At 44.4% G+C, this 16,444-nt stretch overlaps 1 protein-coding gene across 13 annotated transcripts in view; it reads left to right on the top strand.

The window, feature by feature from the left end:
• TANC2 (tetratricopeptide repeat, ankyrin repeat and coiled-coil containing 2) overlaps positions 1-16,444 on the top strand; it is a 631,424-nt gene that overhangs the window by 532,790 nt on the left and 82,190 nt on the right. For all 13 annotated transcript variants that reach the window (XM_075059590.1, XM_075059589.1, XM_075059588.1 and 10 more), the window contains 2 exons: positions 3,993-4,274; positions 9,085-9,218. In XM_075059590.1, the coding sequence (XP_074915691.1) occupies positions 3,993-4,274; positions 9,085-9,218 (416 nt within the window). The remainder of the gene's footprint in view (positions 1-3,992; positions 4,275-9,084; positions 9,219-16,444) is intronic.

Genomic DNA, 16,444 nt, shown 5'->3' with positions numbered 1-16,444 from the left:
ACAATTTAACTAACTATTGCTCCATTTCACAGCGTAAAATTATAAATCTTGTTGTTTGTCTTAAAGCAAAGCTCCTAAATATTCTGAGGAATTCTGAGTATAAATGAGTAGGGTGGAAATCTATTTAGAAAGATGATGTTTCTGCATATTGTAAGTGGATTTTCTTCTTTGAGTGGCCTCTGCATTTTCCCACTTTTGGGGTGCACTGACTCCTGCTTAGACTAGTGGAATCTTCTTTGTAGCAGCGTCCATTGGAGCCCTCTTGCGCCCCCTATCCCTCTCCTCCAGACTCTGAATGTTCAGGGGGCGAGGCTATACAGTGGAGGTATGGCATGACTTGCCAATCCACTCTGTACCTTTCATTGCCTCCCCGAATCTGTAATTAATTAGGGCTCAGAGGAAGAGAGAGAGGTGGGTGTGATGTGTGTGCAGAGGTCATTTTGAAGAACCCCAATTACAGGAGCGTAACCTTCATTTCTTGAGTTAATTAGATCAAACACTGTATTCCTTTTTCTCCTACCTGCAGTTGCTCAGCAGTGAGCTACTTACCTTTAGTCCCATCAGTTTGCTATTACAGTCTGCTGAGGTTTGTGTAAAAGTGAACCATAAATCTTATTGACTGGGTGGATTCAGTTTTATTCTGTGTGTTGTGTGCTCTTTGAAAGGACCGTGTTTGTTGTTTAATCTCCTGCCTTTCTACAGTATTATTCTAAATCTAATCCTACACCAGGCGTAGACTATGTCCATGGCTGCAAAAATGTGCTCTAAAATGTTAGCAGCACAAAGCACATAGAGTTTAGGATTTTTATGCTGAGTGTCAGGCAGGAGAATCAGCTGGTAGTTTTGAATTTTTAAGATTTTTTGCCAAGAATGGAAAAAATAATATCTCTATGCTTTTCTATTAATAGAAACGACATAATACATGAGGTATAGCATTTTATGTTTTATTGTATCCATTTATTAAAGCCGTGTATTTACACTGTATTGTGGATAGTGACATTTCTGTATTAATTGCTTGCACTGTATTGTGGATATGCACATTTCTGTATTCATTGCTTGCACTGATGTGAAGCAATAAAACAAAAACAATGGCCAGCAGATTCTTGGTGTTTAAGGACTGGCTGCCATCTCTCCACCCTTGGCCAAGAATGCTCTCCACAGAAGTGCAGAAAGAGCCCCTTGGAGAGGCGGTCTTCAAGCTGCATCAGATCCTTTGCATCAGTTAAGGTGCATTCCAGGCTTTCCAATACAGCAGCAAGATTTGCAGCATAGATCGTGTATTTTCAAGGGCAGCAGGGCTTGGCTGAAAGGAGGATCTCTCTGAGATCATTAAGGTAATAGTTAGTAAATGGGAAAACTGTCAAGGCAAATTAATTGTAAAGCCTAATGATTTTGATGTTAGCCCTTTAGAATGAGGAAAAGCACCCTTGGCCCTTTGTCTGGGCTAAAGTGCTTTAATTTTTTCCCCTGGAGAGCAGAATTGAGCATCTTGTGCATTTAAAAGCAACCTGTGATAAATGATTCCCTTTGTGAAAAAATCGGCTTTCAGAATCCTGCTGTAACATTGGACTGCAGCAAGGGAGTTACACAGTAAATCTGCAGATAATGGTTCATGCTGCTCCTTCCCCCATAAGCCTTTATGAAATATTGCCGACAAGCAAACATTTAAATGCTCAGAAATAAATGAATGAGCAAACATTCCTTGGCATCTGTCTGAATGGAGGAGGGGTAGTTGGTTTTTTAAAAAATGAGAAAGTTCTTCTGTAATGACCGCTCTAGCTAGGGGCTAGCAATTTATCCTGTAGCACAGCTGGGAGCATTCTGAACCGTGACTGTGAAGCGCTAGGGTGAAAACACTGTTGCAGATGACCTGGATAGGGGGATGTCAGGTTTGAGGTAGTTTTCACAGTAAGAAGGTATCTTTAAAACTGGTCTTGTACTTGAAAAACTACGACAATCTAAATCATAGTATGAATCATCAGATAACCGGTATTGGATGAAATATCAATTTGTCACTTGTTTTGCTTTGCTGATGTTACGTATTGGCCGGTTTGAAGGTGAAGAGGTAGGTTTCGCACAGGCAGGGACAGGGGACCCATAGGAAAGAAGAACACAGTAAACAGACCTGCTGCCAGACTGCTGCTGCTCCTTGCTGTCTCCATTTTCAGAAGCCCCTGAGAGGCTGCTGTGTGTTTCAGGAAATGAGAGACAACACAGAGTCCTTCTTGGAGGTTATCTCCAGCTGACAGGTTTTGTGGTTAATGCAAAATATGGTGGTTTGCTGTTTGACTACTTACTTTCAGTAACCTTTAAATGGAGAAGAAATGTTATAGACCTAAAAAACGTAATGAATTTACAGCCTCTCATTGTCTTCAGAAAAGTTGACACAGTCAGGAGTGGCTTCAGCAGCACTGTTTCTCCCTCTGATTGCCAGGCACATGCACTTCCACTTCTCCCTGTCTCTTCTCCCTAAACATGGGGACCTATACTGAGGAACACCAACCCTGGAGAAAAACTAGGAAATTAACACAAACGCGTACTAGGTTTCATGACAGAGGTGGTCACATCACAACCCACCTTGTCTACTTAAATCAGAAGTTAAGGCAGGGATTCTCAAACTGGGGGTTGGGACCCCTCAGGGGGCCATGTTGTCATTACATGGGGGGTCATGAGCTGTCAACCGCCACCCCAAACCCCACTTGCCTCCAGCATATATAATGATATTAAATATATTAAACAGTGTGTTTAATTTATTAGGGGGTCCCACTCAGAGGCTTGTGATCTGAAAGAGGTTGCCAGTAAACAAGTTTGAGACCCACTGAGTTAAGGGAAATGTCTCCGTCATTCCTTGTCACTTGATACTGCATCCAACAGTGCCAGTGACATGCTCCAATATTCCATAAGACTTTCACTTCCATCTCCAAAATAGCAAAAAATGTGTCCAACTTCATCAAACTTGTCCTCAAATAAAGTCTTAGCAGCTACCTTGGCAATGTTAGAGCAGATTAATTTCCCAAATACTGGGCACGTGTGACAGTCAGATGTACTGATCTGTTGATTAATAGAAGGGTGTAGAAGGTTACTATTAAGAGAGAGCAAGCAAGAGCTGATATTTACTCTTTTCTGTTAATGTAAAACATTAGGATTTATGCCTCGTACTTCATGAATTATTTGATATAAAAATAGCAACTTTCTGAGATATAAAAACATTATTTTGTGGTTTCTTGGTTATAATTTTCTCCTCCAAAAATTGTTGTAAAGATTGCCTAGCTGTATAGAAAAATGGTTAAAAATGCTAAATGTTATCAAAATAGTTCTTCTGTTGTAAGATGAGCCACATGCAAAATACAGGAAGAATGCTGTGGTAGAATGGCTTTTTTGGCATACACTAGCAACGAACCTCTTCACTCACTTTTGACTTCACCATTAAGAAGTATTGCAGCCATTCCAAATGCCTGCTGATAACACCTTTATACTAAAGCTGATCAAAACATTTTCACAAGGGAAAATGCAGTTCGTTGAATTAACATTTTCTGCATGAAAAGATAGATTTCAGCAGACTTTTCCCTCATGGTTTGGTTTGGCCATTTGAAATGGCTCAAACAATTTAGTTTAGCTCCGTTAAAAACCCCTTTTGCTATCCGTGTGAAGACAGTTTAACAGCTTTAAGGTGGTTTTGTTTTGGTTGCACTGTACAAGAGGACAAGCTCAGGTTATCTGGCTAGGTCTACATGAGGGTTAAGGGGGGTTTCAGTGGAGTTCAGTGGAGCTCAGCTAACAATTGAAAAACACACCTTTTTGCTCTTGTTCACACGGCCTTTATTTGTAATAAGTCTCTGAAATATAAATGCAAGCCCAATGGTCAAGTAAACTCTCTTTTTTCTGTGTGAGCACTCTAGCCTTCTAATTCATTATAAGTGGTGTCATAACCACAGCTGTATTGCCATCTAACCCTAAACGGTATGTTCCTTCCCTGTGTTTCTTCTTTACAGTACGCTTTGCACCTTATAGACCTCCGGACATCTCCCTGAAACCACTGCTCTTTGAGGTACCAAGCATCACCACAGAGTCTGTGTTTGTCGGACGAGACTGGGTGTTCCATGAGATAGACGCACAATTGCAGAGTGCCAATGCCAGTGTGAACAGAGGTGTGGTGATTGTTGGGAACATTGGGTTTGGTAAAACTGCCATTATCTCCAGACTGGTTGCTCTCAGCTGCCATGGCACACGAATGAGACAGATTGCCTCTGATAGCCCACATGCCTCCCCAAAACGTAAGTACTGCTATACAGAGAGAGCTCTGAAATGCGTGAATCTCATACGCTTATGTGTTGAGCACCTTTCACCCACAAGGATCCCATTACCACTTCTTCCCACCACTCAATAGACCAGTTCAGAGACTGTTGCCAAACCTGCCATAATGGGGCCCCCTGGCATGATTTACTGTTCATGGGCCAGACCTGGACAATGTGGAGCAATGTCATGGGGTGAGGACTCACCCCTGCGGCACCTCCTACTGGTCGTCCAGAGAATTAGTGTTTCCAGCTCCTGAGCGCCCTCTGCAGGCCGGTGTCCTGCTTGCCGCTGGGCCCAAGTCCCTCCTGGACCCTGGTGCCCCTTTCAGGCTGCGGTGCTGCCCCCTGGCAGTACCCCCACAAATCTGGGTCTTCCCTCCCCGGGGAACCCCCACCCTCTGTCCCTGCCTCGCCTCAGTCTATGGCCACTGCCATTCATCACCTAGCCCCTGTTCCCTGGGGCAGACTGCAGTGTGAGTGCCACTCATCACCGGCAAGGGGGTTTTGTACCTGCTGCCTTTGCCTACCCTGTTGCTGCCCTCTGCAGCCCCAGTACCCTTCTTGGCCTTTAACAAGGCCTGCAGCCTGGGGGATTTCCAGGCCGGAGCTCCCCAGCTCCTCTGACCTTCCCCCAGCCATGCTCCACGCTAGGTACCTTTGTCAGCTCCCAGGCAGCCAGGCCCTTCTCCCTCAAGAGCTAGAGGGAGAGTGTGCCCTGCTCCTGGCCCACTGCCTTCTTATATGGGCCAGCTGGGCCCTGACTGGGGTGTGACCCCAGCCCTCCCCGGGGCTGCTTTTCAGCTCTCTGGGCTGGAGCGGGGTGACCACCCCACTACAAGCATGAACTGGTTTATGCCAACTGAGGCCCCCTGAGGAATCAGGCAGTCTTTTCTTCTATTGCCCCCTGGCTTGGGCACATCATTGGCCTGCTTAATGGGAACCCTCCATCTGTTATTCCCCTAACTCGTTACCGCAACACACTTTATGCTGGACACGTTACCTATTCCTTCCTGTACGATTGATCTATCCCCATCTATTCTGGTATAGGAGCTTGGGGTGGGTCCCACAGTGCATCTTGAGCTTGGCAACTGCTTTTCCTCCTGCACACCAACGTAAATCACTTCAGCCTCCACTGAAATGTAGCCACCTTGCAGATGAAAGGCAACAATAGCTTAATATCACGCACACGACACTTAGAAGGGTAGAACAGGAATGAAGAGATACTCTATCCTACTGAAACTATAGCTAAACCGCTTGTTGGCCAGATGCTGTTTGCTAGAGTGAAATATTCTCAGCCATATATAAGCATCTGAAACAACACCAAATGTTGGTTTTCTGAAATATTGAATGTCACCTTCCAGAGCTAAATGGACATGTAATGAAAGGCAGGGTTTGTTTATGTATTTTAACTAAAAGCCTGCAACGCACCTGCTGGATGTTTCTCTCAGTCTATTTAGAGAGATTGTGAGGGAGATTAAAGAAGCTACAGTTTAAGTGTTTTCAAACTAAAAACCCACACACAGTAGAGACCTGGAGGCTTTGAATAGGAAAATGTTGTACAGTTCTCACATGCAAAGCACAGAAAAGAGATCCTTGTGCAAACCAAACACACACAGGCTTTCAGTTCTTACTCCAGCGCTTCCTTGAAGTAGCAGTAAATCGGAGAGATCCTCAGCTCTATTCTGGGAAATAAGTGAATCAAAAATTATGGCTGGGGTTGTTTGCTTAATATGGAGCTCTAAGCTCCTCAGAATAAGAAATAAGACATTTATTCTGAAAAAAGGCATATAAAGAATCATACAAGATTAGGGTTGGAAGAGACCTCAGGAGGTCATCTAGTCCAACCCCCTGCTCAAAGCAGGACTAACCTCAACTATATGCCATGAGCCTTCTTGGCAACAAGGGCACACTGTTGAGTCATATCCATCTTCTCGTCCACTGTAATCTCCAGGTCCTTTTCTGCAGAACTGCCGCTTAGCCAGTTGGTCCCCAGCCTGTAGCAGTTAATGGGATTCTTCCATTCTAAGTGCAGGACTCTGCACTTGTCCTTGTTGAACCTCATCAGATTTCTTTTGGCTCAAATCGTCCAGTTTGTTGAGGTCACTCTGGACCCTATCCCTACCCTCCAGATTGTGTCATCTGCAAAGCTTGCTGGAAGTTGCAATCCATCCCATCATCAGATCATTAATAAAGTGAATTGAACAAAACGCGCCCCCCGCCCCGGCCCCCGGGAGGCCGAACCCTTGGGCACTCCACTTGATACCCGGCTGCCAACAAACATCGACCATTGCATCACTACCCGTTTGGCCTGACGATCTATGCGCTTCTCTCTACATTATGTGTCCATACATCCAATCCATACTTCTTCAACTTGCTGGCAAGAAATACTGTGGAGACACACACTATCAGAAGCTTTGTCTGAAGTCAAGGATGAATATCACATCACCGTCCCATATCCACAAGCCAGAAGCATTAGAATGGCAATCAGGTGATGGTCAGGCCATGACTTCCTTGTGAATCATGGTGACTGTCCTGATCACCTCTCCTCTCTTCAAGTTTCGCTTCTCAAAATGGATTCCTTGGGGGCCTGTTCCATTGATTCTTCTTGGGAGTCAGAGGTGAGAGCTGACTGTGTCTTTTAGTTCCCCAGATTCTCCTTCCCCCCTTTTTTAAAGATGAGCACTATGTTCTATTCCTCATCGTGCAGGACCGCCCCGGATCACCACGAGTTTTCAGGGAACAGCCAATGCTCTGCAATCACATCACCCACTCCCTCAGCACCCTCGGATGCATTTGCATCCAGCCCATGGACTTGTGCATGTCAGCTTTTCTAACATCGTTCTTCACCATGAGCTGCTCACGCCTCCCATACTTCTCCTGTCATGTGCAGCGTCTGGGAGCTGCCCTTATTTGGGAAGACTGAGCAAAAACAACCATTGACAGTACTTCAGCTTTTTCCACATCATCTGTCCTACTATTGCCGCCCCCATTCAGTAAGGGTCCCACACTTTCCCTGACCCACCTTCTTGTTGCTAACATACCTGTAGAAACCCTTCTCGTTACCTTCACATCCCTTGCTAGCTGCAAAACCAATTGTGCTTTGGCCTTCCTGATTACACCCCCTGCATGCTCATGCAATATTTTTGTAGCTCCTCCCTAAATCATCTTCCAAGTTCACTTCTTGATAAATTTAAGCTTAGTTTTGTGTTAAGCTATGAAGGTTCTCTGTTAAGCCAAGCTGATCGCCTGCCATATTTGCTATTCTTTCTGTACATCAGATGTTTGTTCTGAGCCCTCATAAGGCTTCTTAAAATACGACCCGGGCTTTCCTGACTTCATTTCCCCCTCATAATAGGCCTCCATCGTTTCCCTGAGGGAGTCCAAGTCTGCTTTTCTGAAGTCCAGAGTCTGTATTCTGCTGCTCTCCTTTCTTTCTTCTGTCAGGATCCTGAACTCGGCCGTCTCATGGTCACTCCTGCCCAGGTTGCCACCCACTTCTACTTCCCCTGCCAATTCCTCCCTGTTTCTGAGCAGCAGGTTAAGAGGAGTACGTCCACTAGTTGGTTCCTCCAGCACTTGCACAGGAAGTTGTCCCCAACACTCTCCAAAAACTTCCTGGATTGTCTGTGCACTGCTGTATTGCTCTCCCAGCAGATGTATCTATCTTCATTTACACACATTCAAAAAATAAATCCTGTTAATATGTTTAATAACTTATGTATTGATCAGGTGACCCAAAAGTCCTATAAGAAATATATTACTGGTGTTAGTGAGCTGTAAATAAACAAAATCCCACTACAGTTTCTTCATAACTCAGGCAGATAGAGGTGCTGCTGTGTTCACATGTGCAAAAAATGAATTTGTTAATTAAACATACGCATTAAGTATTTAGACAGTGGACACTACCCTTATTGTTTCTACCAGCAGATAAATGGATCATAGTTTAAACTGTGATTTCAGGCCAAAGTCAAGGGTACATTATAGCATTCAGGAAAATTCTGTGCTAGTAGGATCTATGTTTGAAGAGACTGTTGGTATTAGAATACTCTTAAAACATTGAAATCAATGGTTACGGATTGTTAAGTAAAAAAATTTTAATTAAAAAATTGTGAAATCAATAACTTCCAGTTGCAAAATAATGTAATTTGAAAGAGTTCACAATAAAAACATGCCATTTATCCTGACGTTTACAGAGGGCTTCTAATTTGTGCTGCATCACTCTACCCACTCTACACGTTAGAGATGATTCCATCCATCCCAACATGCTAATGCACCTCTGGGTATCATCTGGTACTTCTCGCTTTCTGGTTACTTTACTTGGTTGTGAATTGGGATGTTAGTTACCGGGTTAAATGGTCCCCATTTATATGTGTGCTCAAGAAGGGCTAGGGACTAAATTAAAAGAAGCATTTAGATGAGGGGCCTATGGGCAGAAGTAGTAGAGCATTGCCCAACAATATACCTGACTCTAACGAGAGGGGCCACATTGTCCAGGAGTATTAAATTCACTAAATACTGTATGTATTTAATGACTAACATTAACATGAAGAAAATGAGTAAGATGAGGTTAATTCTTTATCTCTGCTGTCCTTCCACTGTTAGTTCTGGCAGAAATTTGTTCAGGAGAGTGTCCCCTAGGTGCACCCTTATACTGCTCAGAGTTTTAGACTGCTTACGGAAAATATATTAACCGCTTGAATGGATTGTTAAGATACCTTATTGTGTACTTTGTAATAGTCTCCATCATGGTTGGCCTGTAGTAATCTGTTACCCTCTTTGTTAGGCACAGACATAGACACAAATAGAGAGCTACCCCTAACTCAGCCACCTTCTGCTCACTCGTCAATCACGAGTGGAAGCTGCCCTGGAACGCCTGAAATGCGCAGACGCCAAGAAGAGGCCATGCGGAGACTCGCCGCGCAGGTATTGAAAGAGTTCCATGATGACCTTTTCTGGGAACGTGTCCTGTTTAATTACTGAAATTGTCTTAGTATACGTCACACAATGTGGATATTGACAGAAGACAGTGAGTATGCAAATGCTTATGAGCAAGGGTGTGGGGAAGACCTTCCAGAGCAGTTTTATAACCCCAGAAAATCTATTTCTCTTTACAATGAAATTCCCGAAACATCAAGACTTCACCTCGTCCTCTGAGAGTTAATCTTTCATAGCCACCAGACAGCAGACTGAAGGCTGTAAAGCATGTCATAATACAACAGGGTTACCATAGTAATTATTCCTCTTTCTTGACAAATGGAGTGAATTCCAGATGAAATTGCTGAGTGAGTGTCCAGTACTTGCTTTTGAAAGAGATAATTGCTTGGGTTGCATGACCTCTTGGATGAAGATGTAGAATGTGAATTGTTCTGCTTTGTGGGATATTTGCGCCTTTTTGGGTTACGTCCACATAAACGGATCAGAACTCTTTAATAAGTGATTTGCACATCAGTTGCTCTGTTAACTGGAACCTGTTACCATAGGTTGACATTTACATCCTGGGTTATATGGTACCTGTAAGATACAGTCCTGCTTTGCTGATGGTGTGAAAGTGGCAAGATACTGCTAAGAACTCTGGAGAGCTTTGCTGCTGCTACACGTTTTTAAAGGGTACATGCAGTTTGTGCTTTCCTATTCCCTGCTCCTGCACTGGGGAGGAAAATGTCCAGCAAACTCTTAGTGCTAAATCAGGGGCGGGCAAACTTTTTGGCCTGAGGGCCACATCGGGTTTCTGAAATTGTACGGAGGGCCGGTTAGGGATGAGTGTGCCTCCCCAAACAGCCAGGCATGGCCCAGGCCCCCCCTCCCCTGCTTCTTGCCTCTTGATGGCCCCCCTTGGGACCCCTGCCCCTGACCGCCCCCGGACACCCCGCCCCTAACTTCCGCCCGCTGCCCCATCCAAACCCTTCCTCTCCTTCCTGACTGCCCCCCTGGGACCCCTGCCCCCATTCAACCCCCCTGTTCCCCACCCTCTGACCACCCCGGCCCCTATCCACATCCCTGCCCCCAACCACCACCTGAACTCCCCTGCCCTCTATCCAACACACACGCCCCGCGTCCCACTCCATGCTCCCTGACGGTGCTGCCTGGAGCACCGGTGGGTGGCAGCGAGGCTGGACCAGGACAGGCAGTGGCATTGCCTGGCTGCAACCAGCCACACACCGCACAACACAGAGCACTGGGTCAGGCCCCAGCTCTGCAGCTGCGCTGCCCCAGGAGCTCATTGAGACTGAAGGAGAGGGGGAATAGCGGGGGAGGGGCCAGGGGCTAGCCTCCTTGGGGTAGGAGCTCAGGGGCCGGACGGGACGGTCCCGTGGTCCGTAGTTTGCCCACCTCTGTGCTAAATGATTGCCTTCACTTACTTTGCTTGGTGTTTGAACCAGGTATAATCTTGCCCACTGTTTGTTTTACATAGCACCCAGATGGCAAGGCAAAGAGTGTGTGGTGAATGTCTGTATAAATAAATATTAGAACTTTCACAAGTGTTCTCCTCTTCCACATATGGCGCTTGGAAAGGATTGCAACTGCCAGCTCTGCATTGTTCGGCACACATTAGTCATTAAGTTCCTTGTACATTGCACAAGCCGCACACCGTCAGAACGGCCAGTCAGAGAGTGTTCTCTCTCCTAAAATAGCTCATTTTTTGAAAGGTTTTTTTCACTGAATTCTCAAATAATCCTGCTGGATATGTAACTGACAAATGGATGTATTTTTAGCTCCAATCTGCTTCCTTCCTTAAAAAGAATATAACTTTACAAAGCCAAAGTGTGTGACTTAGGCTAGTCTACGCTGGCAACGTTAAAGCGCTGCTATGGCAGAGCACTCTCCCAGCTCTCTAAAAAACCCGCCTCCACGAGGGGCGCAACTCCTGGCACTGGTGCACTGTCTGCACTGGTGCTTTGCAGAGCTGAAACTTGCTGCGCTCGGGGGGAGGGGGTGTTCACACCCCTGAGCTAGAAAGTTGCAATGCTGGAAAGTGCCAGTGTAGACAGGCCCTTTGTTTCAACCAGTGTGGCACATCCCACTTCACATCCAAAGAATGTGGCTTTTCTTTTGGCATTTCGGATCAACTAGGGAGAAAAGAGAAACAAGTCATGGTTTTTAGGCCAAAAAAATCTGACCTGCAGTATCTTGGCTATGGCACCATTTGGAAGGACTTTTAACACCCAATCCATCTGCCGCTGAAAATTTAGCACATCAGCTTTTCCTTTTTTTTTTTGGTTATTTGCCATCAGACTAACTAAAAGGCAAGAGACATACACGAGCTCCTATTGCAGCAGCTTTGCATCTGTTAGTTTGTTCAGTTGTTAATCTGACAGTAAATCTTACCTTGACTGTTGTAAACGTGGACTGATTCTCAAACTAACGGTCACTGGATTCCAAAGCATACTGTGTCCTCTCGAGGTGACCAGTGCTTAGGTTGATTAGTTGACCTTTACGTCTTTGGCAGCATCCATTAAAAAAAAACAACAGCTGATACTTCATGGAAAATGAAACAATTCTCGTGACATGTCAGAGATTTAATTTCTTTCTTTCATTAGGCCCTAATTCAGAAAAATCTTCTTTTTAGTACATTACAAGAACTTCCACAGCTGGTCACGGAGAACGTAACTGACATCAGCGGTATGATAATCTGCAGACCTTATCAAAAAACAAGCTCTAATATTAGATTGAAGTTAGTAGGAGCTGCTTATTTGGAGTAGGAGGGCAACCACCATCAAGATAGCCTGTGTGCGTGTTACTGTCCTGAGTAATTTTTAAAGAAATACAGAAAAGAGATGAGACATTCAATGGCCCTAAGTACTGATATTCAAGCTCTTTTGTGGTGTCAAGGATATTGTCAGTATACAGTGTACCAACACTATGAAGAAAAATGACCTGCCGATTATGGAAGTCCATGAATAAAAGAGTAAAGGTCTGAGTAATTGTTGACATAGGCTACAGAAATCGGGGGTGAAAACATGACATCAGCATCAACTCGTCCAAATCCCTCCTTCAAATTAACTTCTCCCCTGGAGCTTATAGGTTGTGAGTTTATAACAGATTCATAGATTCATAGACTCTAGGACTGGAAGGGACCTCGAGAGGTCATCGAGTCCAGTCGCCTGCCCTCGTGGCAGGACCAAATACTGTCTAGACCATCCCTGATAGACATTTATCTAACCTACTCTTAAATATCTCCAGAGATGGAGATTCCACAACCTCCATACACAGCTTATTCCAATGTTTAACCACCCTGACAGTTAGGAAGTTTTTCATAATATCCAACCTAAACCTCCCTTGCTGCAGTTTAAGCCCATTGCTTCTTGTTCTGTCCTTAGAGGCTAAGAAGAACAAGTTTTCTCCCATCTCCTTATGACACCCTTTTATAATAGAAGCAAAAGGCCTATGATTCCTTCCTCTGGATTTTCCAGTGTATCCTGTCTTCTCTATGGCTGTTTTCAGACAGTGAGCTCTTCGGGGCTGGAGCTGCCTTTATCTTTGACTTTGTACCAATTTTGATCACATTGGTGGCATTAAATTAATAATAAAAAGTATTAGAGCTCCAGGTGAGCTTATCATTTATTTTAAGTTTCTTTGCCATACTATTAGGGAGCAGCTTTTCACTGTACTCTGAGGGAGCAGTTTGAAGTCTTTCATGATTTATAGTCCCGTAGTCATCAGGGAGAAGAAAAATCCTTAGAAATAAGCCAATTTAGACAACTAGCAAGCAGATCTACTATTTCCCATGGAAAACTACAGAAGAAAATGAGTTACTGGGTTCTGAAAGCACTTCCTTCCCCTCAGCACTTGCACAGAAGTTATCTGAAATTAACTCCCCCCAAAAAACAAAGCTGTTATCAAAAGCAAAAATTATCTGAAACAATGGGCATTATCCTGTTCCCATTGAGCTCTGGCAAGACTCCCACTGAGGTCTCTGATTCATCAGTCCCGTACTTCAATCATAAAATTGAGACTTTGGCACAGGAATAACTACTATGGAGGGAAAGGTTGCTCCTCTTTGGGGATTTCAGTGATTCCCTGAAGTAATTAAGGAGAACAAAGATCTTAAACCAAATTTAAAGTGTATTAGAAATACCAAACTATCAAGCTATTTGTTTAGCTCTAAAAACCCTGAATTGCTGTGATCTTTTTTGGAATTTTTCTCTGAAACAGGCTCACTGAATCCATCTAAGCCTTTGCAAGAGGAAACAGTGAGATTACCACTCTATTAGGTTCATGGACAAAAATATTGAAAATGCCACTGTGTATCAGTGTTACACCCTCACAAGGCGCATTGCGTTCTTTTACCCTCCACATGTCATTAGTTGTGGATGTTTCTGGTTGGAAGGTGATATTGGAGTAAAGGGAGTGCTGGAAGGCTGACATCTCTTCCACAGTGGTTAAGATTGGGGGGTGTGGTCTGTGGTGTTAGTCATTTTGGAAATGGTAAGACATCTCCCTGCGGCTGGAGAAGTACAGGGTTAAATGGGTTAACTATTCATTACCTTGCTTTTGTGGTTTAGTGAAGCTTGTTATGTGTATAGCAACCTCAACTTTCCCAACAAAGATTATTATGAATTAATTTCCCAGTTTTTTTTAAATGTATCATTAAATGGCTCACCTACACGGAAATCAGAACAATCCCTACCTCTCTTCTACCTCCCCTCCCCCAGCTTCCCCAGCCTGGGAATAACAGCCAATGGCATTAGCAGTCTCAGGCCAATGGACTTCCCATAATTCTTTGCAGAGGGGTTTTCCCGAGATGAACCATGAGAAGTTTGTTGGACCCCCAAGGCCTGGCTGAGTAATGAAGCTCAGAGCACTGCTTGTCAGGGGAGATTGCCTGCCTCATTCCTCCACCCTCCGGCAGTTTTTAAGTGTTGAGATATGGGGAGAAGAGACAGGTGAGGATTGCAGAGAAAGAGAGCAAGGGAAGCTGTATTGCCAAATAAAGGCATTCAAAAACCCTGGACCAGACTGCTCAGAATCATGAGACTGGCTTGGAAAAAGCATAAACTTTTAAAGAGACATGTGTGTCTTCATCTGCTTTCTGATTTTTGAGCCTTTGGGTGGATGCCACCCACTCCCAATATGTACATGTTTGTTTCGGGCTCAAAATTCAACCTTGCACGCACAACAAAAATGGGAGCCTCCCCAGTGGCTACCTGGTGAAGGATTCCACTTATTTGTCCCAAGCCCCTGGGAGGACAACGGAGCTGCCCCTCTATCCATCACTATCCCCTGCACCTCTCGTTGTCTTGTTCCTTTCTGATCCTCGTTTCCCCACCCTGTCTTCTGGGCCAGTCCTATTCCCCGCTGTGCTCCTCCACAGCATCTTGTCTTCCATGTGTCTTCCACCTCCCCTGTCCATTTCTCATCACGTTCTTCCTTCCATCTGTCCGCTTCCTCCTCAGTCTCCATCCTGCCCTCAGTGAACCTGAACCCACACCCCCGTGCTGCCTTCTGACAGGGGAGAAGGCTCCTCCTTCCATGGTAAATTATGTGGGTTTGGATTTTTATAATATATATTTATTGTGAAAATAGGTTTTTAACAAAGCAAATTTCCTAATTATTTAAGGTTCTGCCGACGGAAGATGAGCAGTCTGCCAGCATGTCCACAGTGCTGAGGTTATATATAGTGGGCCAGATCTTCAGTTGGTTGAAGCTGACAGCAGGTTACACCAGCTGAGGAGCTAGCCCAATATATGTGAAAATCTAGTGGCATGTACCCGTTGAATCTGTCTACTGAAGATTGTATAATACCTCCCCCTGTACTATCTAAGGGCTTGTCTACATGGTACAGCTATGCCATTGCAGCGATGGGATTTCTAAACTGCACTAACGTGCTGCGCGCAAATTGTTCTCTAGTGTGCTTTAACATAGTGCTGTCTCAAACCGTTTCAAATGTTTAATGTGCACCAGGGAACTTTTATTGCACACCTATAGAATCTACATGGACCAATTAATGCACAACACATTGATGTGCTTTAGAAATATCACCTATGTGGTATGCAGTACCGCACTGTGTATTTGAGCCTAGCTGACACACTGTAGTTACAGCATGGAGATAGGGGCTGTGAACTCATGGGAAAAGAGTAGCGAGGAAGGGCAGAAAGGCCTGGAGTCCATTATAAAAATAAAAATAAGGGTCTTTAATCTAAGATCCCATAAAAAGCACACTCATGTGACTTATGTTTAGCATGAATTTCTTCATGAAGTTCCAGTTTTAACAGTTAGATGAAATAGTGACCCTTCATCAAATCTACTTTTAAGAGCATGAAGACATCTGTCCAGCACCTTCAAGTTGTCGTCTAACCAGCCCTAAATCCTGTCTGTGTTTGGAGTCCAGGTTTATAATCCTTTGTCTGCGCCATTTATTGGTCTTGGACAGTTTTTTTCTTTTTTCCCCCTTGCTTTGTGTGTGTATTTCTTTCTCCATTAAAACATTTTTCTACCTAACTTCCCCTGGCCAGGAGGGGCCTCCACCAACAATCACCCAGAAACCAAACCATCAAACTAATATTTAGCTGTTTTCCAAATTTCAATGAGAACTTGCAGTGTTGCTTTCCTAGCACCAGATGATGCTATGTAAAGGTATCAATAGGATTTGCATGCCCTATGGCAGTGGTTTTCAACCTGTAGTCCATGGACCCCTGCGACTCCCCCAGACTGTGTATAAGCGGCTAGTGAAATGTGACTGAAAATAAAGTTTAAGATCCCAGAAAAGGCATTCCGTTTTTCTAATCAATCAGAAGTAAGTGAATACCCCACCTACAGGTCAAAACCCAGAAGTATTGTCATTACTATAGATGTCTGCAGTTTGGCACCCTTTCTCACGTTGCATCAAATGCAGGGCCGAGCACATGCAACATCTATAGTTGAATTCTGTTCAGTTTTCTGTGTAAGACTTTTATGGTAGGGGTCTGCAGAGCACAGCTTGAATTTCCAAAGGAGACCACACCGCCATTCGAAAATGAAAAAAAGGTTGAAAACCGCTGCCCTATGCTGATGTTACCGTAACTTTTGAAAGTTGGTCAGCTAGCTCAGGAAAATGAAACCAGTCATGACCACCTTGCAAAGGCCAACCCATCTTATGTATACATCTTCTGCACCCCTGCATGCTAGCCCTTCACATCACCCCAAGGGGCACCATGCATAACTGTAGTTCA

Source organism: Chelonoidis abingdonii, chromosome 21 (assembly GCF_003597395.2).
Source record: "Chelonoidis abingdonii isolate Lonesome George chromosome 21, CheloAbing_2.0, whole genome shotgun sequence".
In the NCBI taxonomy this organism is placed as follows: domain Eukaryota; kingdom Metazoa; phylum Chordata; order Testudines; family Testudinidae; genus Chelonoidis; species Chelonoidis abingdonii.
Note: the sequence above shows the minus strand (reverse complement) of the source record. Positions and strands in the feature narration are given on the sequence as shown.